At 46.6% G+C, this 25,347-nt stretch overlaps 1 protein-coding gene across 2 annotated transcripts in view; it reads right to left on the bottom strand.

Moving 5' to 3' along the window:
- Positions 1-23,423, bottom strand: part of LOC123144361 (nuclear pore complex protein NUP205) — a 32,357-nt gene extending 8,934 nt beyond the window's left edge. For both annotated transcript variants that reach the window (XM_044563463.1, XM_044563465.1), the window contains exons 1-26: positions 23,134-23,423; positions 22,942-23,037; positions 22,261-22,335; positions 22,057-22,161; positions 21,862-21,972; positions 20,702-20,861; positions 20,411-20,493; positions 20,174-20,296; positions 19,840-20,067; positions 11,668-11,757; positions 11,329-11,484; positions 10,278-10,394; positions 10,002-10,208; positions 9,261-9,362; positions 9,043-9,174; positions 6,858-6,988; positions 6,663-6,782; positions 6,274-6,391; positions 5,358-5,555; positions 5,154-5,272; positions 4,687-4,837; positions 4,486-4,598; positions 4,333-4,414; positions 4,154-4,240; positions 3,989-4,066; positions 3,230-3,424 (exon numbers count right to left, since the gene is read on the bottom strand). In XM_044563463.1, coding sequence (XP_044419398.1) covers positions 3,230-3,424; positions 3,989-4,066; positions 4,154-4,240; positions 4,333-4,414; positions 4,486-4,598; positions 4,687-4,837; positions 5,154-5,272; positions 5,358-5,555; positions 6,274-6,391; positions 6,663-6,782; positions 6,858-6,988; positions 9,043-9,174; positions 9,261-9,362; positions 10,002-10,208; positions 10,278-10,394; positions 11,329-11,484; positions 11,668-11,757; positions 19,840-20,067; positions 20,174-20,296; positions 20,411-20,493; positions 20,702-20,861; positions 21,862-21,972; positions 22,057-22,161; positions 22,261-22,335; positions 22,942-23,037; positions 23,134-23,280 — 3,324 coding nt within the window. In that variant the 5' untranslated portion in view covers positions 23,281-23,423. The remainder of the gene's footprint in view (positions 1-3,229; positions 3,425-3,988; positions 4,067-4,153; positions 4,241-4,332; positions 4,415-4,485; positions 4,599-4,686; positions 4,838-5,153; positions 5,273-5,357; positions 5,556-6,273; positions 6,392-6,662; positions 6,783-6,857; positions 6,989-9,042; positions 9,175-9,260; positions 9,363-10,001; positions 10,209-10,277; positions 10,395-11,328; positions 11,485-11,667; positions 11,758-19,839; positions 20,068-20,173; positions 20,297-20,410; positions 20,494-20,701; positions 20,862-21,861; positions 21,973-22,056; positions 22,162-22,260; positions 22,336-22,941; positions 23,038-23,133) is intronic.
- Positions 23,424-25,347: the final 1,924 nt, after the last annotated feature.

Here is a 25,347-nt window from a genome sequence, read left to right as displayed (position 1 = left end):
CAGAACATGAGATTCTAGCAAGAACAAGACAGTCCGGCTGATTTGGTGTTACCTCAGCATCTGAGGGAATATTCCTCTGTGTGGAACCACCTCATTGCATTCCACTCCTCCAACCAAACAGCCGGATGGCCCCAAATCTGGAACCAACCCATTACAATCCACTACATTCTCCAACCAAACGCACCTTAGGTGTGATACTAGCTTATGGTTACTAAAAGGAACTGGCAAAAATGCAGGCAGGCAGCTAAATCAAGTTGGACTATTAAAGGCAGCAGCAAGAATTATATCTAGGACGATGATCAACGAGAAAAACAGTAGCCATCGTATTTCTAGCCACATTTCTGTGGTTTGTTGGAGCTAACCTTGTTGTGACTTGAACAAGGAAGATAAGTCCAAGTTGGGTTCGTGCCAGAAGCTGCCAGCAACAGCTAGCTAGTTGCCTTAGTAGTTAGTAGTGAGTAAGAAAGGGCTGCAGCAAGCAGTAGTAAAAGCGAAGTTGGAATTTACATTAGGTGTCAGAGTTGTACTCTTCAGACGCCTATACCTGGATAGGAGTGCAGACAACATAGAGAAGTACAAGATGGCGAAGAAGGCCGCAAAGCGAGCTGTTGGTGAAGCAAGGGGTCGGGCATATGAGGACCTCTACCAACGGTTAGGCACGAAGGAAGGTGAAAGGGACATCTATAAGATGGCCAAGATCCGAGAGAGGAAGACGAGGGATATTGGCCAAGTCAAATGCATCAAGGACGGAGCAGGCCAACTCTTGGTGAAGGACGAGGAGATTAAGCATAGATGGCGGGAGTACTTCGACAAGCTGTTCAATGGGGAGAATGAGAGTTCTACCATTGAACTGGACGACTCCTTTGATGAGACCAGCATGCGTTTTGTGCGGCGAATCCAGGAGTCTGAGGTGAAGGAGGCTTTAAAAAGGATGAAAGAAGGCAAGGTGATGGACCCAGGTGTGGAAAGGTCTCGGGGACATAGCGATAGTATGGCTAACCAAGCTTTTCAACCTCATTTTTCGGGCAAACAAGATGCCAGAAGAATGGAGACGGAGTATATTAGTACCAATCTTCAAGAACAAGGGGGATGTTCAGAGTTGTACTAATTACCGTGGAATTAAGTTGATGAGCCATACAATGAAGCTATGGGAGAGAGTCATTGAGCACCGCTTAAGAAGAATGACAAGCGTGACCAAAAATCAGTTTGGTTTCATGCCTGGGAGGTCGACCATGGAAGCCATTTTCTTGGTACGACAACTTATGGAGAGATATAGGGAGCAAAAGAAGGACTTGCATATGGTGTTCATTGACTTGGAGAAGGCCTATGATAAGATACCGCGGAATGTCATGTGGTGGGCCTTGGAGAAACACAAAGTCCCAGCAAAGTACATTACCCTCATCAAGGACATGTACGATAATGTTGTGACAAGTGTTCGAACAAGTGATGTCGACACCGATGACTTCCCGATTAAGATAGGACTACATCAGGGGTCAGCTTTGAGCCCTTATCTTTTTGCATTGGTGATGGATGAGGTCACAAGGGATATACAAGGAGATATCCCATGGTGTATGCTCTTTGCAGATGATGTGGTGCTAGTTGACGATAGTCGGACGGGGGTAAATAGGAAGTTAGAGTTATGGAGACAAACCTTGGAATCGAAAGGGTTTAGGCTTAGTAGAACTAAAACCGAGTACATGATGTGCGGTTTCAGTACTACTAGGTGTGAGGAGGTTAGCCTTGATGGCCGGGTGGTACCTCGGAAGGACACCTTTCGGTATTTGGGGTCAATGTTGCAGGAGGATGGGGGTATTGATGAAGATGTGAACCATCGAATCAAAGCCGGATGGATGAAGTGGCGCCAAGCTTCTGGCATTCTCTGTGACAAGAGAGTGCCACAAAAGCTAAAAGGCAAGTTCTACAGGACGGCGGTTCGACCCGCAATGTTGTATGGCGCGGAGTGTTGGCTGACTAAAAGGCGACATGTTCAACAGTTAGGTGTGGCGGAGATGCGTATGTTGAGATGGATGTGTGGCCACACGAGGAAGGATCGAGTCCGGAATGATGATATACGAGATAGAGTTGGGGTAGCACCAATTGAGGAGAAGCTTGTCCAACATCGTCTGAGATGGTTTGGGCATATTCAGCGCAGGCCTCCAGAAGCTCCAGTGCATAGCGGACGGCTAAAGCGTGCGGAGAATGTCAAGAGAGGGCGGGGTAGACCGAATTTGACATGGGAGGAGTCCGTTGAGAGACCTGAAGGATTGGAGTATCACCAAAGAGCTAGCTATGGACAGGGGTGCGTGGAAGCTTGCTATCCATGTGCCAGAGCCATGAGTTGGTTGCGAGATCTTATGGGTTTCACCTCTAGCCTACCCCAACTTGTTTGGGACTAAAGGCTTTGTTGTTGTTGTTGTTGTTGTTGTCAGAGTTGTACTCTTGTTTTGGTAGAAGATACTGATCATGTGCTAGCTGTCTAAGAGTAGTTTAGCTAGGTCGGTTTGAGTAAAGTCTTATATAAGGACATGCGCCCCATGGATGTAAAAATAAGCATTGGTTACTAAGTGAAAGAGCAAGGGCATCTGTTGCCCAGAACAAGAACTTTCTTGTGTGTGTCCAGAAAGAAAGAAGAGAGGTTCAGGCTAACAGCCTTAATGGTACCAACAGATTTCGAGGTGCTTTCACTAAGAAACTAAGGGCTTGCAATAATTGCGCAGAGCTGTTAGCCTGAGCAAGGGCATCTGTTGCCCAGAACAAGAACTTTCTTGTGTGTGTGTGTGTGTGTCCAGAAAGAAAGGAGAGGTTCAGGCTAACAGCCTTAATGGTACCAACAGATTTCGAGGTGCTTTCACTAAGAAACTAAGGGCTTGCAATAATTGCGCAGAGCTACAGTGAGGTAATAAAAAATAAGTCCTGCCGCAGAAAAAAACATTCCATCACAATGGAGATAACATCATACTTATCTAAGTACACATGTCCAACTGAATGCTAATGGTGACATCAGTTCCCAGGACATTTTGTAGTTCAGTATAATCCGTACACTTGGAAGCGGGAAATCAAGTTCAACTCTCGTAACCAGATCATCTTCTAACAAGCTGCATTTAATATGAAAATATACTGACAATAATCCAATACACACTAGATCACAGATTTACAGACACTACCGCACAGAACTATTTCTTCATTCAAAAAACAAGCAAGTCAACAAACAAAAATAGCACACATTTACCTTATTTCTATTCATCAGCCCACTGCTAGTGCAAATGGGAGTGCCAGGAGATTGGAACATGCTTGCATTCTTCATGTTCTCAGCACAGTGACCAAAAGCATCGCTAAGAATAGCCAGACAAGCTTCCCGATACACAGATGATGATATATCAGATACATGTAGTGCCAATGCTTGTATCTTTAGCAACCACGCCCTCTGAAACCAACAACAAACTACAGTTTAATAACAGAACAAAAATACCAACAAGACTAAAATAGCAGTCAACCACCAAAACCAATAATATCCTGAAAATCAGCCATTTGGTTTCGCAACTGATATATGATTGCTAAGTAGCAAAACAAGATCTCCAAAAATCCAGTTGTTTTCCCATATCCCATCAGATAAAAGAATTGTGCTGCCAACTTGCTAGCACTTTTCAGTTATTGCAAAGTATTAGCAGTTTGGTAGTGTCCAAGTAGTTGCACAAATGCAACAAATTACCTGAAATGGAGAATACCTGAAGGTCGCTATTAAACTACCTAGCATGTCCCTAACTGTTTTCAGATTGTACTTCCCTACATTTCGTGACAAACTATAATTTGATATATATAAAGAATAATTTAATGGAAGACTTAATCGCTCAATGGATTGACATCAAGTTTTTACCTAGATTGGTTCTCAGTTTTGTTAACTATTCAAAAAGGACTTCTAAATATTGATGATCGAGAAAGATTTTTTCTACAAAGAAAACAAGAAAGATAGATGTGCAGAGATATATACCTCATGGAGCATGCTGATGCGAAGAGCCTGATTATTGTTCCTTTTGGGAAGTGGTGAAACACCGATGGTCCCAACATGCTGAAATCAGTAGGCACAGAAAACTATGAGTTTCAATTTAAGCATTTAGCTATGTTGATTGAACAGTAGGAAACAAGAAACGAGAACCTTTGAAAAGAACTGGTACTTCGTTGTACTCAGGAGATCCATGACAGGTCCACAAGTTAAAGGATCAAGACATGACTCGTACATCAGCTGAATTCAGACAAAGGCAAATGATTTTTTGTGCAAAAAGACAAAAATTGTTAAATAAGATTATCTGGTTTCTGTCAACTCAGAAAACAAACCTGAAAACTGAACTCGTGAAGTAAAGCATTTATATCTGGCTTTGTCACCTTTTCGAGATTGTCAAGGATTATCTTTAAACAACTGTAGTACAATGACAGTCAGTTCATCAAGAAAGTACACCACTATATGTAAGCACATGGCATGAATTTAACCTGTAGTGGGATTTTGGTTTTAGAACAGTTCGTTCTATAGGTCCATTGACATCAAATCTTAGGAGTAAATGTGTAATGTTGGGAGCTGGACGACAAATATTGTCAATAAGTAGCTGCATGAAACATGTCTAGCAGAGTTAAAAATGACAGGTATATTAAGTAGTCCGTAAGAGAAACTCAAAGAAAGCTACAAATAGCAACCTGCAGTATTAGAACACCGACGTCATCTTTTGTGTTCTCTATGACCTGGAAATCGTCAAAACGGAACTCCAAGCAAGCAGCGTAATCCTCAATTACAGATTTAGCAACATCTTCTTTCAGAAGCAACTGTACAAGCCCAACTATTCTAGAACTGTCATGGAAAGAAACTAGTAAACACATTGGCAACTTGCATATTTCTCTTCAGTAAATTGTAGATTATAGGGAATGAAATGCAGTACAAGCCCAACTATTCTAGAACGTTCATGGGAAGAAATTAGTAAGCACATTGGCAATTTGCATATTTCTCTTCAGTAAATTGTAGATGTTGATAGGGAATGAAATGTAGTCTCCAACATATAGCAAGCTGAAACAGGCAGCCGGAAGCAAAAAAAAATGCAAGTAATATGGATTCCCAAGTGAAAATTTCCAGAAAATACTTCTATCAAAATATTAGAGAAAATCCATACCTCAGGATGCCCATAATCTTTATTGAACACTGCTGAATCTGAGGAAGATAATCATATCGAACAAACTCTAGCAAAGATATAATTTGTCTATGATTCTGAGATAATATAATCTCCAAGGGCTGCATAATTCAAAGGAAAAAACAATCAGATAGAAAGAATAATGACCAACAAAAACTAGAAAATGGCATAAGAAAGAATAAAAACCTGGTAGAGTGGACGGAAAACATCAGCAAGAACCAGGTCTCTCTCCATTACGAGAATAAATATTTCAAGTGAAAGATGGACAGCTTTCTCCAGAAGAATCCCGTAAGTTTGGGTAGTCCGTTCATTAATTAGAGTGTCAACACCCATTAGTATGATGTTCATAATATTGCGGAATGCAACCTTCCCACACATGAAATCCTGCACATATGAAGGTTGTTGTGTACAAGTTCATGAAAAATCTTTAGATCTTTGAAACAATGTCTAGATATATTTATGACATCAGAGATACACCATAAAGCATAAGCAGCAATCAGCTACTGGAGCAAAGAACATGAGTATATTATATAAATTCAAGAGCACAGAATATATACACATCTGCTTTAAACCTTTGTTTCGTTGAGAAATATGTAGTCAAGAAAATAAATCTGTACACTGTACTTGACATTGATAAGTATGAGAATTAACAAATTAAATCAGGTAGTAATTCCTGAAAAGAGTTTTCTCTCGGATCATTATATTGCTAAGATGTACGACATACGGAAAGAAAACTGACAGCACGCCTGATGACAAGTGCCAGAGACTATCTTGCAGCCTTCAATTTCTAAATACAGTAGAGGAAGATCTTTTTTTTTTACTTTTAGTAGGGTGCTCAAGAAAGTTATCAGCCACTATAATCAAGAAAACTATACAAACATATATAGCATAATGCCAGATGACCCTTGACCAAAATAAAGTGAAAGGCTACTACAAATATAATAGGACATACTACTGTAGATCAATGCATTGGACAATGAGTAAGGACAAAAGTTATGCACCGTTCACAAGGGATCCAAACGGCGAAAGTTCTGATGAACTCCCAGGTACAATACTGACATGTAAATTATATAAGATCTAAGGGCAAAAAAGATGGACATACTTTCACAAGTTCTAGCACCGGGAGCTGTTTCTCGACTGAGGCATTTGATGTTGAAGGCCCAGACGTGTTAAAAGCAGCATAAATATCATCATCCTTTATGTCGTACATGCGCAAAACCCTGGATTCAAACAATAGCCAACTTATTTGAAGAGCATAATAATTGCATTGTGTAGCAGAATAACTTCAGTGTAATAGAAACTTCCATCAACAATAAAACTGCTGAATTCTCTCACTAAGGAAGATATTTCCCACTGGCTGGGATAACATAGAGGAGTTATTTCCCACTTGCATATAGTTGGTCTTTCAATACAATATAAATACGCCTCTCCCGACTGTTAGCAAATAAACAAATTATAGATAAAGAGAGAGATATAAATCATTATACTCACATATGAAAGTGCTCCAAGCAGGCCAGTGCTAATTCCCACTTTTCCCGAGGGTCAGCATAGGCTCTTTGGGGAAAAGGCCCAAAGACATCCTCATATACAAATTTAAAGATACCCATGAACCTAGAAGGAAAAGATATTACTATTCAAAATGTTTAAAATTGAGCATAAGTACAGAATATGATGATGATGACTTACCTCCGGCCTTTGTCACTTATGTTTCTTTCTTCTGCAATGAGAGCATTGACCAAGTTGAGAAATGATATGGTTGATGGATAACTTTCCCTCCTTGCTTCAACTTCATTCAACTCAAACCTCATGTCATAGACCTATGAAAAATACTTTCGTCAACAATGAAAAACACTAACCAAGCTACTACACCTAGTATTATATAGGAAATTAGTAAGAACTCCATTTTACCCCCTCAAGTTCTCAATTCATGCCCAACAATAAAGGGCAGCCCGGTGCATGTAGCTCCCTCTTGCGCAGGGTCCGGGGAAGGGTCCGACCACTTTGGGTCTATTGTACGCAATCTTTCCCTACATTTCTGCAGGAGGCTGTTTCCAGGACTCGAACCCGTGACCACTTTGGGTCTATTGTACGCAATCTTTCCCTACATTTCTTCAGGAGGCTGTTTCCAGGACTCGAACCCGTGACCTCCTGGTCACAATCCAGAACCAAAACCAGGTGTTCGACACCCTAAACCAGGTGTTCGACACCCTAAGACTATCAAAACTGGTGCAAAATCACTCGTACGCTGGTCATTGCCATGTTGGCAGCTACACAACTGGTATTTGCTGAGCTCCTCTCCTTCGGTGTACCTCTTCTATTCACCAATTTGGGCTTGCCAGTGACCAGAAAAGTGCCACCTCACTTTCTGTATCAGACCAGCATGCTAGACTTAGCGATTTGACTAGGTTAGCTAGCCGGCGAATTGAACTCCAAGTTGTTGACTTGGCTTGGAGAAGACAGGAAAGTGAAGGGGGGTGAAATGAAGAAAGATGAAATGTAAGGGGGAAAGGAAGGGAGCAGTGGTGGCAGTGTTAACAGCTCCAACACATAGGTCATCATCCCCCACTGCATACGTACAGAAGGAGGTGAGCATGCTCACGGCCACAACAAGAGCAAATGGGAGGTAACGGATACAAGTGTGGTTCTGTTGCCTAGCTTTACTTTTGGCAAAAGAAAAAAATTAGACGACTAATCGTCGATTAATCCACCGGCCAGAGAAGCAGCCTCGACTTGGGCTCAACTCCACTTGCGGTCCTGGTTGCGCAACTGGGTGACTAATCATCGATTAGGCGCTGTTAATCAGAGATTCCTGGTTGTCCCACTTGAGGCTGCGCTGGATCTGGAGGAACCCACGCCGTCAAGCTGCTGCTGCTGTGCTAGTTTGCTGCTGCTGCTGTGCTAGTTTGCTGCTGCTGCGCCCCCACCGCATCCCCCGCTGCAGCAGCAAGAGAGGAGGGGCGGTGGCAAGAGAGCTGCTGCAAGGGAGCTGAGACGTGAGAGATCCATCGTGTGGAAGTGAGGACTGAGCAGTGGTAGCTTGGTCACAGTTTCTCACGGAGTTAGAACAGAGAGAGATAGGGGCTTGAGTCGATGGTGCAGATTAATAGTTGTAGCATCCAGTGGCTCTTGACAATGGGAGAGGAAATGGCACTAGCTGGGCTGGCCCAACAACTAACGGTCATTCTCCCTATTTTTCCTATTTATTGTTATTAGGTATTGTATTTGTAGGATATAGTAGTCAACGACTAGTAAACGATCAGCCATGATTAATCTTAGCTAGTCTTGACCAATCCACAAGTCGGTACCCCCACGACTCCACTTGACTTTACGACTTGTAATCTTTGCTTTTGGCAAAGTGAGGTAGGACATCCTTAATTCCTTGCTTTTGAGGAAGAAACAAATTGATCACCTCCACTAACAGTGATTGCATTGCCAACTTGCAAGTAGCAAGGGTAGTCAAAGGACGCAAATATGCCTCAAAAGAACCAAAAATATGCACTAGCATGCTAAACAACAGCAATATGAACAAGCAAAAATGTAATTACCAAGAACTACAGTCCATTTAAGGGTAGTCAAGGGTAGTACTCCCTCCGTTACTAAATATTTGTCTTTCTAGAGATTTCAACAAGTGACTACATACAGAGCAAAATGAGTGAATCTACACTCTAAAATATGTCTATGTACAAATATTTAGGAACGGAGGGAGTATATTATATTTTACGTTCTTAACATACAGGACAGAGAATAGGAATAATTTATTTTTCCTTCACTTTGTATTGCTTTACGACAAGTTAGAACTCAAGTCGCTGAGTAGCAAATATAAACCATGTGAGGTAAACATGAGTAATTTCACAGTGAACTTTGGGGGTACCTGTGTTGCCGCATGCTGCCCAGGTGGTACCGTAACCACCGGAAGATCATATTGTTCAAGATAACTCCAAACAGCATCTTTCAACTGGGGTGAAACTTTGACAAATGCAGTGATTGAATTCCGCAAAGCCCCCTGGACATGAATTAGCACAAATTATGAAAAGCAACAACAAAAAAAGATGCAAAAAGTACACATGTAGGCATAAAAAAAACATGTACCTTCAAATACGGGGGCACATTTTCATAGCTTAGAAGCTTAAACAAAGGTTCAATGTCAGGGAACCATTTCCTTCTTTCAGATGGATTTCCATTTTCCACCACCTACAGTATGTTGACAATTTCCAAAAAAACGGAAGTGAGTATTCCTTCGTAACCAAAAAACATACTTTTTTAGGCAAGCCACAAATAGCTCCTTGCTTCAGAAAGAACATATCTAAGAAGCAGACTGAGACAACAGAAACAGATTAATTGAGAAACAGATGCATGTGCACAAGTACCAAAAGCAGCATGAATTTAAATACTAATACATCATTGGCAAAAATAAACAAGCCTATAGAAAAGACAGTCTAGCTTAAATACAACATATACAGAGAGGAACATCAGGCGAAGGACAACTTGGACCATGATAGGCAGCAGGGATCAGTGAGATAACTTAGAACTAAGACAAATGTTTTATTAGCTTTATTGAAAATCCTACTATTTTGGAATGCCGGTAATAACATAAACGAGGGAAGTAGTTAAAAGGTTAGAAACAGATTGAATTTGCTAACATATAATCTTACTACGATTTCTCAACTTCACTAGAAAAATATACACTTGACAACATTTGTCCAGAACTAGAGAATTACAGCATGTATAATATGTCAGGGGGAGCTAATACTGAAAAAATAGAGATTTGAAAATTTCCAACTATGAAAGATGATAGAAGGCACAAGAATAAGAGCAGCCAACATTGCAAACCTTCTGAAGGACAGCTAAATACGCAACAAGTGCCTGTGCATCTCCCTCTGGAAAATCAGGCAACATGCTTGTGGAAGATTGAAGGGATTTCTTAAACTTCTCTTCGTAAATAGATAAGCAGTCAAACAAAGTGTTCCATCCAACTGAGCGGTAAATTTTTCCCTGGAGCAATTCATATACCTTGGCGGCACCAACGTCACTGGAAGCCTGAAAGTCCAAATAGTTCAGTCAGAGCAAAAGATGGAATATTCAACAGATAGTAAACATTTTGCATACCAAAGTACTTAGAAGTCCAAGGAAGGCCACGAGGGTTTGTGTATTGGTGTGATCTTCGCCTGCATATACGACAAAGGTCCACAGTTCCTCGTTTCCATGCACTAGCTCAGGCTCTTTCTGATGAGAACACAAAAGGATGGAGTAATCATAGAAACAAGTTATCAAAACTAAGCTTATAAAGCAACGAAAAATATCATGTGAGCACATTTTTTTAAACGTAAATGTGAGCACACTTGGAGGTCCTTTTACTGACAACAATTAAAAAGTACATAGAAAGAGATAACAAAGGCAGTGAAGTTTCTTCAATGTAAAACAGGAATTCCATGTTAAGGTCAAGCAATTGATACAAAAACATTCATTCGATTGTCACAAAGGCAACGGCTGGTGGCAGTTGCTAGATGAAACTGGTCAAGAAGAGGTTTGCTGAAGCCTAAACCTAAACTCAACTTAGAGAAAACATTGACTAATTCAGTCAGTACAAGCAGTGTGTCAACTAGCTTGACCACACTAAATCCTGGTCAAATTACTGCAATTGGCAACCAAAAAACAAATTGCAGATCTTTGAGCATTACAGACATCAATATACACCAGCAGGTATTGAATTGGATGCCTAGGAATCTAGGTGCGCCAAACACTTCATATTTGTAGATACAGTTTCCTAACCAATAAAAACAAAGGTTGCATCTAACTAGGAAAGCAAACTGTGGTTTGAGTCGGTACTGCTGGAGTGGATGGAAATATTGACAGAACCATTATCTGTGATTTAAATAGTATGTCAAATCTGTGCAAAAATATCCCAAAAACATGCACATCATACATAAATAGTTTCATAGCTTTAGCAAAGAAACCGAAATCACACATCATATCGTATGGTGCACAGGATAGTTAATGACCCCTGTGTCTTTAGGAAATACTAAAGTACTATAGCTAATTACACAAATTATCATAGAACCAAGAAGACAGGTTAAACACCATGACATCGCGCTATCTCATGTACATTTTCAGGTCCATACATTTGACTGGAAGAACATATAAATGAATGAAGCAATACCTGATAGATTTCCCCAACTAGTTCCAATAGGGATACAAAAGGCTGGTTAATAGGCTGACCAATCTGTTCCCCACTTATATTAGGATCTTCTCTATGATCCTGTGGTAGAGAGTATGGGCTGAGAGCATTCATTGCTTTTTCCTTGATTTCTTTTATCTGTTAAAGAAGATAATGTTATTGTTTTCTTTTCCTTTTTCTGTAACAAGAGTGACTAAAGGTACTTAGCACGTTATAAGCATTGTTATAACAGTTACTAATAATGATCACATTTGGTTGTAACAAAGAAATTAGAAATCATGTTGTGGCAAGTGTCAACATACATTGAGGAACTATTCTAACCTTATCTCTAGAAGTCGGATGGGAGAGAAAGCACATCATCAACTTGTGCGCATAGCCAGTGTACATGTAAACAATGTCATCATCGTCATTCTGCATCAAATGGAAAGAAACATGATATATTACCTCCATATCAAAAACTATTCTTACACAACAAATTTGACGAATAATATCAAAAAATCAAGATGGGCCAAAAGAGATATTGATCTCACTTTGCATGTGCACAATGGCCCAAATCTACGTACTTCTGCATGTGTTGTGGTCAGATTTGGCCAAATTTTGATATGAAAATGGTAGCATTGTATCGACAAAATATTAACCATTACTTGGCATCTAATGATAACCTCAGCTGTCCATATTACAAGTATTCATGAACAATATAACAGCAAATAATATAGATGATTTGTTCACCAAGGCAACAGAACAGCGCCTAATCAGCTCAAAGTTCTAAATGGTGCTAGGTGCTGGTCGGGCAGCAGAGGGCTAACTAGCACCCAGCTCACCTAGGTGGCCAACTAGCTAAGGGGACTCGAGTGCAGGAGGGGGAGAGAGAATGGCTGTCGTCGAGATCAGGGCAGCAATGTGCCCTTAACTGCCATGGTGTCGAGCTCTTTCTCATCATGCCGTGGCTCTGTGTGTGCAGGTGAAAACCCTAAGTGTCCGTTTGGATTGAATTGGTCTACTGAAACCAGAGTACCAGTTCGATTCATGTGAAAATGGGAGCATCCCATACTTTGATATTATTTTATTGTGGTTCAGGAATATTATCATGGAAATGAAATCACAGCCTGGTTCCATTTTCTGTTTTGTTGCTGGCTATCCATATATACGCCTAAAAACTCATGCCACTCTTCCTCTTCTCATCTTCCCCCTGTCGCTCTTCCCAATTCCATACATGGCCATTGCTTCCCTAGCATCCTGAGTTGCGACTCTAGCAACATGACCGAACTCCGGTAAACTCACCCTGCACACGATAGAGATTGAGAACTTCCTCCAGATGTAACCTCGAGAGATGGAGACGGGGAGGTAAGGGGAGGTGCAGATCTTGAGCTCACTAGATAACATGCAGGAGTCAGATTCGGATTATGACAGACTCTGCACTCATCTGCTTAATCGGCAAAGACAAAGAGGATGAGGTGGCACCTGTGACGGGGAAGAAGACGGAGCACCGACAATGGGAAAGAAGAGGTTGTGGGCCAGCAATGGGGAAGAAGAGGATCAGGTGGCGGTGGCGAAGAACCATTCCGGACCGAGGGATGTCTCCTCCTCCTCTCCTCCCCTGCGGTCCCTCAGCCGCTCCCAGCTCCACCCAGCCCACACCTCCGGCCACCGTCCACTCTCCAGCACCATCGTCCGCACCATTTGCCCCGGCCTCCTTCCACGACCCCATTCCATGGCACGACTCCCCCACCTCCCGAGCCTTGCGCATGGCTCTTGGAGTTGGGGACGCCATGGGTGACGACTTCCAAGCACAGGTCTGGCGCTGCCTCTCCAAGCACATCAACCCGCGCCACCACGAGCCACCATGCTTCCTCTCCGTGCAAGTTCGCCACTCCTCACTCGACCTCGACGAGGAGCTCGTTGCCGTCCTCATGCAAGCTTGTCTGGGTGGCAACGCTCCTGCCTTCCAGGTGACTCGCCTCCAAGATGACCTCTTCCGAATCTCTGTCTCCGACGTGCGCATTGTTCACGCTCTCCTCGCCGAGCCCGTGCTCGTCGCCACCACCCACTCGATCCAGTTTCTGCCTTTTCCTCTGCCCCAACAAACTCATGACCCACCCACCAACATCCAAACAACCTTGGACATCGGCGACCGCTTTGGCCATGCAAATGCCTTCCTGCGCTCTCAACTCGGGTTCATCCCCTCGCCCAGCATCGATTTTTCACGCAACATCTTCGATCTGTTCTCCACCAAGGTCTTCTCTTCGCCACAAGACTCCTCCTCGCCCACTAGGATAATTTTCTTCGTCCACAAAGCTAACTTCATGGTTGACGAACCGCTCATCGCCGTGTTGCTCTCATTCAGTTTTGGTGGATCTCCACGAAGCATTTCCATCACGCGCCTATCCCACGCGGTGTTCACAGCGTCGGTATCGTCTTACCACGTTGCGTCACTCATGGCCGCCTGCTCGCCGATCGCTGCTCCTCGCATGTTCGCCACGGTCACGGTCGCGCCGCTTGCGATGCCGGCCCTGCCTCCATCTCCGGTGGCCTCGCCGCTCCTGCTTGAGGGCGTGCCACCTCAACCTGCTGGCGCTCCGCCCCCAGCCTCTCCTCCGTGCATGGCCTCCATGCATGTGGGGCCCGCAACCGCCAACGGTCGTCCGCCACTTGGGGCTCCTGTGACCTCCCTAACACTCAGCCTCTCGCGTTCACATGCAAAGGTACGACCGTTCCGTCCTGGGATCTCGTTTAATAAGCTGATTTTTTCTAAGTACCACTGCCTTGTCACCACGCCCACTACATGCCTCACACATAAACCAACCACCCCTATATGGGTTGTCTTCCACTCTGGCTCGGTTTGCGCTAATGAAACACTGATTAATAATGCCTTAGACCACCAGTTCTCCTTTAAATGTGTCTTCCACGCAACCACGCTTGCTCCGAACCTGTTCTTAGTGCATGTGTTCTCGGTCTTGGTCAGAGGAGAGGTTCTCCGTTGCGCGCCACTAGAGGTTTCAAATTTCAAAATTCTGCTCTTTGACTCTTTTGACCATGCATCACAAACAGTGCGATCAGTACCATTGCCAACTGTATTCGAACCAGGCTCAATTGACCCGTCCCACACCGTCCGGCCTACCCACTCCACGTCCTTGCTTGGACCACACCCGTCAACTAGAATAAACACACAAAATCTATCCCCTCTGAACCCGGGGATTCATCTCACTGTTCTAGGCGAGGATTCTCCTGCATCGTCCCCGGTTGACCAAAATCCACTCGATGGCCTGGGACACGTGGACCTCTCGGCCAGCTTGGCCTCTCCCGTCACGTCTCCCCGAAACCTTTCCAAGGAAAGAAAACAAAAACTGGGTGCGGTCTGCGCCGTCCCCTCCCCCTCCCCTCCCAGCCTACCCAGTTCTTTAAACCCTAAAACGCTAGACCATCCGCCCCCACGCCCTCTATCCACCACTGACTGCCTGGACCCGCTGCCGTCGCCGCAGCCGCCCCCCGGTCGGCTCCCGGGGCTGCTCGATCTTGCCACCGCCTGCGCTGACCCAAAAGCATACCCTACTGTCGCTGATTTGCGGGACCCATCCTCCCTCACCCGCTCGCCCTCACCGCTCGCACCAACCAACGCTTGCATGCACACGCATGCGCCCATCATCACGTCTACTCCACCACCTGCCTCCCCTACCTCCGTCAGCCTACACACCGCCCCGTCCCCTCAGCTTCGTCCCGAGACCGCCATGGACTAGTGCCACGCTGCTGCCACCCCTGCCACCCCTGCGTGCCCGCGCTCCTACCGGGAGGTTTTGCTCAGCTCCCCAGCTCCGGCCGCTGCAATCGCCCCCTCCCATCCTCTGGCCTCTCCGGCCTATAAATCAGCCCCTCCCCGGACGGCCAGCCCCGAAAGCAAAAGCCCAGATGCTTCCGGTGTCTCGCCAGTGACCACACCGTCTCTGACTGCCGTGATCCCGTCCGCTGCTCTCGCTGCTGGTGCTCCGGTCGCCGAAGTTTCAGGTGCAAAGCCGTCCGCTTCCTTCCTTTCTTCCCCCCTATGCCCCCCTCTCCGCGTATTAACCCTGCGTTTGTACGTCCGCCATGCAGCTCAATGGCGCACACGACGGGCACCCACACCGCCTCCGGCTCGTCGGCCGGATCCTGGCACTCGGACGGCGCTCCCATCTAGTTCGGCTCCCACTGCGTCCTCACCAACGACCTCCCTCCTTTCCGCCTCCCTCTCATCTTCGGTCCTCGAGCCTCCAACGCCTCTCCTCCGGTGTCGTCCTTCGCCCCGCCATCTCTGGTGTTAAGGCCAGACGCAGCGCTCGATTGGCCAAAATCGAGCCCCCAAACTACTCCTCCATGACTGCCAAGGCCATGCGCTCCAAGGCGAAAAAGCTCGACCTCTCAGCTGCTTCCAAGGATCTCTCGGACGCCCTTGTCCACGCTCGTCTCTGCGATATGGATGGATTCATCGACGACTCGGCCCGTGGTCCTGCCTCGCCAGAGGATCTCGCGGCCATTGCTACTGCCTGCGGTGCTCCGCCGGAGGTGGCGGCTGATATCGCTTCGGGCTCCGGTGTTTTGGGCTCGCCATGATTACATCTCCTCACGTTCTTTGCTGCTTTCCATGATCAAACAGCTTCCCTCGATCGATTTAACCGAGCATACATGGTCCTCCTTCCAAAAACACTAGCCCCAACCTCCCCCGATGCATTTAGACCAATCTCTCTGCAAAACTGTACCCCAAAAGCGGTGGCCAAAGTTCTTACAAACAGGGTCTACTCATTCACTACGACCAAACAGGATTTCTTCATGGCCGCAACATTGCAGAAACTTTTATTTACGCTGCTGATATTCTCAGCGCTTGCCACACAAGAAAGGCCCCCACCATGGTCATCAAGCTGGACTTCAGAAAAGCTTCTGACTCCATTTCTTGGTCCTCTCTCACATCGATCCTACAAGCGAGAGGTTTCCCTCCTATCTTCTGTGCATGGGTCCAAAACATTCTCCACACTGGCAAAACGGCTATTCTCCTCAATGGCACTCCGGGGTCCTGGATCCAATGTAGAGCTGGCCTTCGACAAGGTGATCCCTTTTCGCCGTATTTATTCATCATCGTCGCAGATGTCCTTCAAAGACTGATCGCACAGGCTTTCAAGCAAAACAAACTATGCCACCCCCTCCGTTCGAATGAACCACCAGTAACCCTACAATACGCCGATGACACACTTATTATTGCTGCTGCCAGCGTCGCAGCAACCACTATTCTCAAAAACACCCTGCATGATTTCGCCCTAGCGACTGGCCTAGTCATCAACTTCCAAAAAACCTCGCTTCTCACCATTGCCACAGATGACCTCACCCAAACAACATCGCTGCAACTATTGGATGCAATCTCTCCTCCTTCCCGTTAATCTACCTAGGCCTCCCTCTCTCCCCTATCAAACTACCACTCTCAGCTTTCGACCCTATACTAGATAGCTTTCGAAAACTCCTTTTCGGTTGGGTTGCGCGTCTGCTCTCTCGTGGAGCAAGACTAACCTTGCTCACTGCTGTCCTCGATTCCTTAACTATTTACTTCATGTCCGTTTTTCGCCTACCGAAGTCTATCCTAGTTAAGCTAGACGCCATCCGGAGAGCTTTTTTCTGGTCCAACGAAGAAACTTGCACGGGTGCAAAGTGTCTGGTCGCGTGGAAAAACGTTTGCAAGCCTAAAGAACTAGGTGGTCTAGGCATTAAAAATCTTGAAATTCAGAACCGCTGCCTACTTATGAAATTTTCCTTCAAAATTTTGCAACACCCAAACATCCCCTGGACCCAGTGGTATCATCAACAATATCCACTTGGGATTGCAACAAAAACCCCTAGGCCTTCTTTCCTTTGGAAGATTATAAACAAAAACCTGCCTCTCCTAATTGAGCACTCCTTCGTGATTACCTACAACGGCCTCTCCACTTTCTTTTGGCTAGATAAATGGCTTCTTGACTCACCTCTACAAAAAGTTTTCCCCCACCTATACTCCCACTCCATAGATGACAAGGTTCTAGTGGCTACAGTTTGGCAAACCAGCTTATTATCGAACCTGCGGAACCGTCTTACTAATGCTGCTGCTCGAGAGTTGGACTGTCTGTTGTTGTTGTTGCAGGATTTCCAGCAGGTGGACCGACCAGACGAGCGGTCCCTCACGCATGGGCTTGCTTTCTCTGCCAAGAATGCTTACTCTTCCATTGTTGCTGATGACCCCTTCGATCCACACCATGATTTTGTTTGGGCCTCTAAGGTTCCGATCAAAGTCAAGATTTTCGCTTGGCTTCTCCACGATCGGCTAAATACGAAGGCCAACATGTTTCACAAAAATGTGGCTCAATCCGCAGCGTGCCCTCGATGTCAAGACCCATATGAGGATGCTCTTCATCTCATCTCCACCTGCTCCTATGCTACACAAGTTTGGTCCAGCATGGGCCTGTCTGCTCCCGACATCTCTCACTGCTCTTCACCAACACCCACCGATTCAGGGGCCTCAACCCCAACATCTGGCCATCGGTGGCCCTCACCATAACTTGGAAGCTCTGGGACTCAAGAAATGCTCTCGTGTTCAGGAACGAGGGTCACTCTCACAGATTAACGCTAAGAAATATTGTAGCAGACTTCTCTCTCTGGGTTTTCCGGTTCAAAAAATCTGAGGACAGTGGTTCGGCTAGACAGTGGCTAAATTTTCTCTCCTCTGCAATTCCCTCCAGCTGAACTTGTAACAATAACTTGCCTGTATTCCCCTGAACCCTTTGAGTGGTAATATATTCAGGTGGGGAAGCTCTCCCCCCGGTGACCGTTCAAAAAAAAAAGGTGGCGGTGGCGTGTCACAGGAGCTTGGCGGCAGTGGTGGCGGGTCGACATGAGTTATTGAAGGAAATGAGAGGTGGCTGTTTCCAAACGATACAGAGTGTCAAGCTCACTATTGGTCCTCGTTGTTCAGCAAAGCCTGTCGAATTGGGCTCGAAATCCAGTCCTGGCCCTGCCCATCCAAACAGCAGATATGGCTGCAATACAACTCCAATTGCCAAATTCTCAGCTCAATTCCAGCATCCATATGGGGTGTAAGGGCAAGTGCAATATATCTCTCCTTTCTATCTCTACTTTCGTCACATATTCTTCAAAATTCCTGCATTTTTAGTGGTGCATCAAACACATATTTTGAATATTTTAATATTTTCTTTAACGCCAGTTTCTGCAGAACAGTACAATGAACTGGGCAGCATGACACTAAGGCCCCATTCGGATGTCTCTTAGCTTCATCAAATCCACGACTCCGGCTTCGTGCGCCGGCTTCCCACGAGGAGCTGCGTCCGCTCAGGAGGATGTGGTCAGCTTATCCCCACGCTGCATGGGCTGTGGATGGGCTGCAGGCAAATAGCCAGTTAGGGAAGGCAGATGGAGACATGGGCTACAGACCCAATTTGGGGTGAAAGGCGTGGATGGCCGTGATTCGTCCACCTCACCATATCCAGCGGCTACTACGTCTTCTTCCACCTCCGTGCGTTGACATTGGGCTTCTATGGTTCCTCCAAATGTGAGTCGGCGGCATGCCTCTCTACAGCACGCCTCCTCCCGTAGGAGAGGAAGGCGACTGGGATCCGGACAGCCTGGGACGACGACTTCAGGTGAGCCCTGGGGAGAGGAGAACGACGGCGGGCGATGGGGGTGGCGGCTGCCTAGGGTTAGCACGCGAAGAGAGGCGCTGGCGTCGGTCTAACTGAGGGAGGTCGAGGGTGCCTTCTAGCAAGACGAGACGGTAAGCACAACTTCGGGAGGGCATTCACACGTAATTTCAAGCAACTCCACGCTTCCTCTTTTGGCGAAGTTGGGCAAACGCAGCTCCACGAAATTACACTGCAAGAGGCATGGGCTTCGCGGAGCTGCAGCATTCGGGCCAGCACCACGCGCAGATTTGGTTAAGCGCGGAGCCAGAGTGTCACGACCCGGTCGTGGATGGATCGAGGACGCACAAATCAGCTCAGTATTTGGATAGATTTGGGGTAATTTGAGAGAATTGGGTGAGAAATCAGAGAAGGGAGTGAGGACCAGAAGAACACAAGATAGGATTCAGAACATTCATTCATTCACTGGCCTTCTCCTCTGCTCTCCCGGTTGTATATGTAGCATGTGCCGTGTGGGAACCAGCCTCCGATGATCGGCCCATCTCGTAGCCAGGCCCAGTTACGAAGCATAGGGTGACAGCCCATAACGGGGGTGTTACATAGAGAGGATCGGACAGGCCCTAAGTTCCCTTTTTTTTTAGTCATGTGTTTTATATGTCTATCTAACATTCTAAGTGACCCTAAGGTGACACGGTTGTACAAATACAAATACTGAATGAGAAACATTTATATTCATATGTACAAAACAAGCTTGCTGTGCTCAACCAGTGGTGGTCATAATGGTTAATTGGGTATACCATTACCAAATCAGAATACCAGATGGTCTCAGAGTGCAAGAGCAGAGTTGCCATACCTGGTAAGCAGCTGCTTGCATAACTCGCTCCCGTAAAAATTTAAAAGCATTCAGGCGACAGATAATATCCAGACATGACCAAATATCAGTCACAGCTCTGGAGAAAGCATTAATGACTGAGTCTCTTGCGCTATTTCGATCTTGTGTTAACATCAAAAGAACAGTCCATGCAAGCCGCACAACACCAACAAATCCTTCAGCGGTGGTATCGTTACATGTCTTCATCACCTGGCAATGACAACAATACCAGCTTGCAATGAGCATAAATCTTGCTATATGTTCCAACATAGATTAGTTTAATATGTAAATTTAAGCATATTTTTAAGAAGCTTACTAGTTCATGAAATTCATGTCTGAACGAGGAATCAGACGATGGCAGAGATGTTTTCTCATGGGAATTACTTAGGGCATCAGAAACAAAAGTTATTACAAGAGAGAATAGGACACCATAGGTGATCTGCAAAGGTAAATGATAGTTATGCATTGCATCACAAGTTGAGAGCACAAACAATTAAAAATTGCACAAATACCATGTCTACAAATGTCAAAGTAACTAATTCAAACTTCAAACCTGAAGCTCGACAGTAGAATTTTCATTTACTTCAGCTGCGCAGTCTTTTAATATTGAAAATGTATCCTTAACCTCCTTGGGACCTACATGAAGTTGCAGATCATTAGTGGTGGTTCGCTTTAACTTGAAGTGAACAGAAGGATACACCTACATTTCCAGTCCAGGAAGGCTAATGAATAACAATGATTCATTTCCCTCAGAAAGAATAACAACTTAAGTCATCGCACAAACGTATCAGAAGATCATAGCAGGTGATATGGCAAATTCAAATTCATATTGCATTTAACTCACCCATTAGTTTGATAAGTGCAGAAAGAGCAAGGCAGTGACTCAAACTTAATCTCTCTCGGGAGACAATGGCACGCCTCTCGACAAGAGCTCCTCTGAAATCAAGCACATAGCGCTCAGAGCTTGGTCGGCCAATACCAGATGGTTCTTCTCGGTTAAGCTCCTTTATGGGGAAAAAGATAAAACTGTCAGTAGCCGTTTTTCAATAGAGTGAAAGAGAGGTGCATCATAGAAATTAAAGAGAAATGACACCTGTACTAATGCATCATCCTGGAATGACTTGTTCAATACTCTACTCCTATTATTCAAACTTCAAAGATATACGGTGCTTTGGATATGGCAATCCGTGATATGTTAAGACTATCACTTTCTGTAATAGTAATGTATTGACAAAATAATGTAAATATCTATAGTATGGAAGTACTTCTGGTGGTAAATTAAATGGCACTAGTTCGCAGTGTCAAATTAGATGGCTCTTTATTTGTGGACACGGTATGAGAAAACTGGCTACACATTTTCGAATGTAATATATATATTATTAACAGAGTAGACACTAAGACATGACTTTTATGGTCTGACTAGGAATACAACTACAAGAATTTGAAGGGGGCAATGCCAGCAACAGCAACAGGGCCAGGTTATGGTGAAGTTGCTGCATAAGCCCCCTCCTATTGTCCACTATTTTAGTTGATTTTAAATTAATCTTGAAGCTTGAGCTCAGCAAGAGCAAACTCCAACTACTCATAAGGAGGAGGGAGGTACACAAAATCAGCAAATGGAGCCTGTGTTCACTTGTTGCCACTGGAAACATAAGTATGTTTCAAAAAAAATAGAAAGAACCTGTAGATGTGTGTGTAATTTATGTTGCCTGCAAATATTCATGAAAAAAATTGTGTGCCCTGTGCATAAAAAGGCAGAAAATCTAGCAACTTTGCGACTAAATTCAGTTGCTATGCATCAAGTACTCAAGCATTTGTATGTGTGTTTTCTTTCAGAATTTTCTAATATCTAATATCGCATGTTTTAACTCGGGCCAAGACTTAGGAGCCAAATCGTTACACTCTTACCTCCCATGATTGTAATATAATGTGTGTCAATATTGCTTGGAAAATAAAATGTGAAGGATGCAGCATATGGCATATTCAAGTTCCATAAAGTCCAACCTTTACAAGGGTGATTATCCGCTGTCGGAGACCGTCGCTAAAAAGAGCCTCCATTTGATTTTGGATTTCATACATCAGATCAGCATCAAGCCCTTGGTCAAGTACAACAGACTACAGAAGATAAAGAAAACCAATGAAAGCGCCCTTTAATCTCAAATTTGGATGTAGCTAGGATGAACTCGATTGGTAGACTACCCGCAACAAAATGTACAGAGAAGTTATCAGATCTCTCCTCTCCATGTACCAAAGGCCAGCTGCAAGCCTATATATTTCCAGTGGCTCCCGACCATATAGAACCCACTACAAAATCACAACAAGGCGTGCATGTAAGGCAAATGGTCAAATACAAACATAGATAACATGTGGACATAAAGTAAACTTTAGTTCTGCAAATTATACCTCTCTGTTGGCAGAAACTAGCAAGCGAACACACTCAATTTCATTAAGATTGAGTTCATCACTCAGCTTAAGGGCCTGAAAAAATCATAGATGCAAATCTTAGCATCAACAAAGCTACCAAAAAGGATGCCAGGAGCCATACTACAAACTGAATGTAAAGAAACGTAAGTATAATTAGAAGGTATGAAATTACAGGACACGTGAACAGCAGTTTTCCATGGTTCAATAGGCACCTTAAGCTAAGACGATTGTACACGATCTCAATTGAGCGCTATAAGCCAAATTCACAACTCGTAGGTTTAAAAAATTGTGCATGGCCTACCAAAAGTAGACCCATCTGTTCATGCAACATTGTTGAATAAGCTACTTAGCACCACAATCACCACCTGAGAAAACATCAATCAAACCCGTCCTTAAAATCCCAACAAAATTCATGCATTTGCAATAGCTAATCCCACTCAGTTATCTACCACGGTCCACAGACTAATCAAAGTTACAAGTTTACTCCAGGAATCAAGAGCTAACTATAGTAAGTTGTCATCTCTATTCTTGAGCTCCAATTAACAGCACAAAATGTCACACAGTGATCAACATAAGCAGCATATATAGCAAATTATGCAATTTGCAAGCGTTCCTTGCGTGTCTCGCACCAATATATCTGGACTGAGGGGGGAAACTTACAGTCTGCACGTCGGTGTCATCGAGCGTGATTGGTGGCATGTCCGAGAGCCGAACCTCCTTGGCCTCCACCTGAGTTCGATCGGACGCCTTTGGCCCCTGCACGCGCGCACACGGCAGAGACACCAAAACCGAGCCGAATCAAACCGAGCTCACACCAGCCTAATTATACAACGAGGAGGGCACGGGACGAACCGGGTAAGAGAGGAGCGCGCGGAATGCGGGGGCGGCATCGCGGACGGCGTGGAGGAGCTCCACGCGCTGCGTCGGCGACGCCGGTGCGGGACCGAGCAGCGCCGCCTCGACGACGGCCAGGAGCTCGCGCGGCGGTGGCGGCGCCATGGCCGGTGAGCTCTCCCGTCGTAACCCTATAAATCGGCGGTGGCCGGCGGAATGGGAGGGGGACGGATTAAACCCTAGGGGAGCTCGTGGCGGGCTTCTGGGTTTTGGAGACGGGAGTTTCGGGCTGCTTATTAGAGCATCTCCAGCCGTGGCCTACCGCGGTGAAAATCGACGTACCGGCTCTAACCGCGAGCTGGGAGCGTGATGCTTCCAGGTCGCCGCCCCATGTTTTTTTTTTAACAAAATCCGGTACAAACAAAGCACAAATTTAATCAAATTTCGACGAGTTCATACATATATAAAAATATTTTGCAAAAAAAGAAAAAAACACTAATAGACCCGCCGTCGCCCTCGCCGTTCCTCACCGCCCGACGCCCTTGAAGCTCCACATGCCGAGGAGCCTGTAGAACTGCGTGTAGTCGCCGCCGTCGTCGCCGTTGTCGTCGTCGTCGCCTCCTCCGCAGCCGCCGTCCCTGCTGCTCCCCTTCCGAGGGACGCGCGGCGGGTTGGACGGTCCGGGGGCGTCCTCGTCCTCGTCGCTGTCGAGGATCACCACGCTGTTTCTCGTCCTCGCGCCCACGCTGGCGGGCGGCTATCTCCTGCAGGGCTCGGCGCTGTCGGACCATCTTGTCGCGGAGGTAGTCGTCCCGCGCCCACTTTAGGGCGGCCTCGTCGGAGAAGTCGCGCCGGACTATGGCCTCGTACTCCGCGGGGAGGCCGGGCTCCACCTTCGGCCTGACGAGCCGGGCAGAGGTGGGGGGACTCGGCGATGCGGACGCCGGAGCTGCGGGTGCGCTGACTGATCGGCGTGTCCTGGGGCTCCGGCTTGACGGGAAGGAGGGAGGGAGAGCCGGACAAGCGGCCGGACGAGGAGGAGGACGTCGGGTCCATGCGTCTCGGCGTCCACGAGCTCCCCCGCCGGCGGGAGAAGGAGGGGGAGCGGGGTACTCCAGCATGGGCGTGTTGCCGCCCTCGATGTACTCGAGGACGGCCTCCAGCGTGCGGTCGAGCATGCCCCACCATCGGCGGCCGCCGTCGGAGTTGAGCCTTTCGGAGGGCACGACGCCGTTGGTGGCCTCGAGCTGCTCGGCGTGGCGGCGACGGAAGTACTGCTCCCACAGCGGGCTGTCGGGGATGTACCTCGGCCCTTCCCTCGCCGCCTGCGGCAGAGAGGACCGGATACGGGCGATCTCCGCACGACGCGCCGCCCCGGTGGGCGGCGGTGGCACCGGGACCCCACCGGCGGTGATCCTCCACGCCGGGGGCACCCGCATGTCCGGCGGGACCGGGTACTCGGCCTCATAGAGAAGCCGAGCTTCGTCCTCGTGAAGGTGGCGGCGACCGAAGCCGTTCGCCGCCGCGCCACCGCCTGGAAAGCGCTCGGCCATTGGGTGAACTGGAAACGGCGAGAAGAGAGGGAGGAACGGGGGCATCGGCGGTGGAGAGTCTGTACGTCACCGGTGCGGGAGGGGGCGGCTTATATAGACGGAGCCGCCGTGTGTACGCGTGGCGGGCGAGGGACGTGCGTCGTCCGGTCTTCACTGCGCCGCCTATGAGGCATCAATGGAGGAGGCTGACCGGCGCGGCAGCGCCCGGCAGCTTTGGAATTGATTCCGCCGCGGGAACCGAGGCGATGAAGACGACGAAGCGACGAGAAGAGCCGGGTCGCTGCCAAGGAGGGCCCGCCGATTTTCGCGCCAAAAACGATTCGGCCGGCGCCCCCAAGCGCCTCCAGCGTGCCGGGTTCGCCCTGGGTCCGCCGGCGCCAATTTCGGCCCCGAGCCAGCAAAAATTCGGCCTTTGGGGGCGTGACTGGGTCGATTTTTCGGCGCCGGTGGCCGAAAAATCGCCTGGGGGCCTTGTTGGGGGCGTGGCTGGAGATGCTCTTAGAGCATCTCCACCTGTTGGCCCCCCACGAGGCATAAAAATCGTCATTGGAGGGCGAGCCGGCGCTAAAATCGGCTCACCGCTCCCAGATCGCCCCCAGGCGTTGATATTGGTCTATTTTTTACGCAAATGTGCCCGCTTTTCGGCAAAAATTCAGCCTGATATCGGCGCAAATCAGCT

Source organism: Triticum aestivum, chromosome 6D (genome assembly GCF_018294505.1).
Source record: "Triticum aestivum cultivar Chinese Spring chromosome 6D, IWGSC CS RefSeq v2.1, whole genome shotgun sequence".
Taxonomy (NCBI): Eukaryota; Viridiplantae; Streptophyta; class Magnoliopsida; order Poales; family Poaceae; genus Triticum; species Triticum aestivum.
The sequence above is the reverse complement of the archived record's forward strand: the minus strand, read 5'-3'. Positions and strand labels throughout refer to the sequence as shown.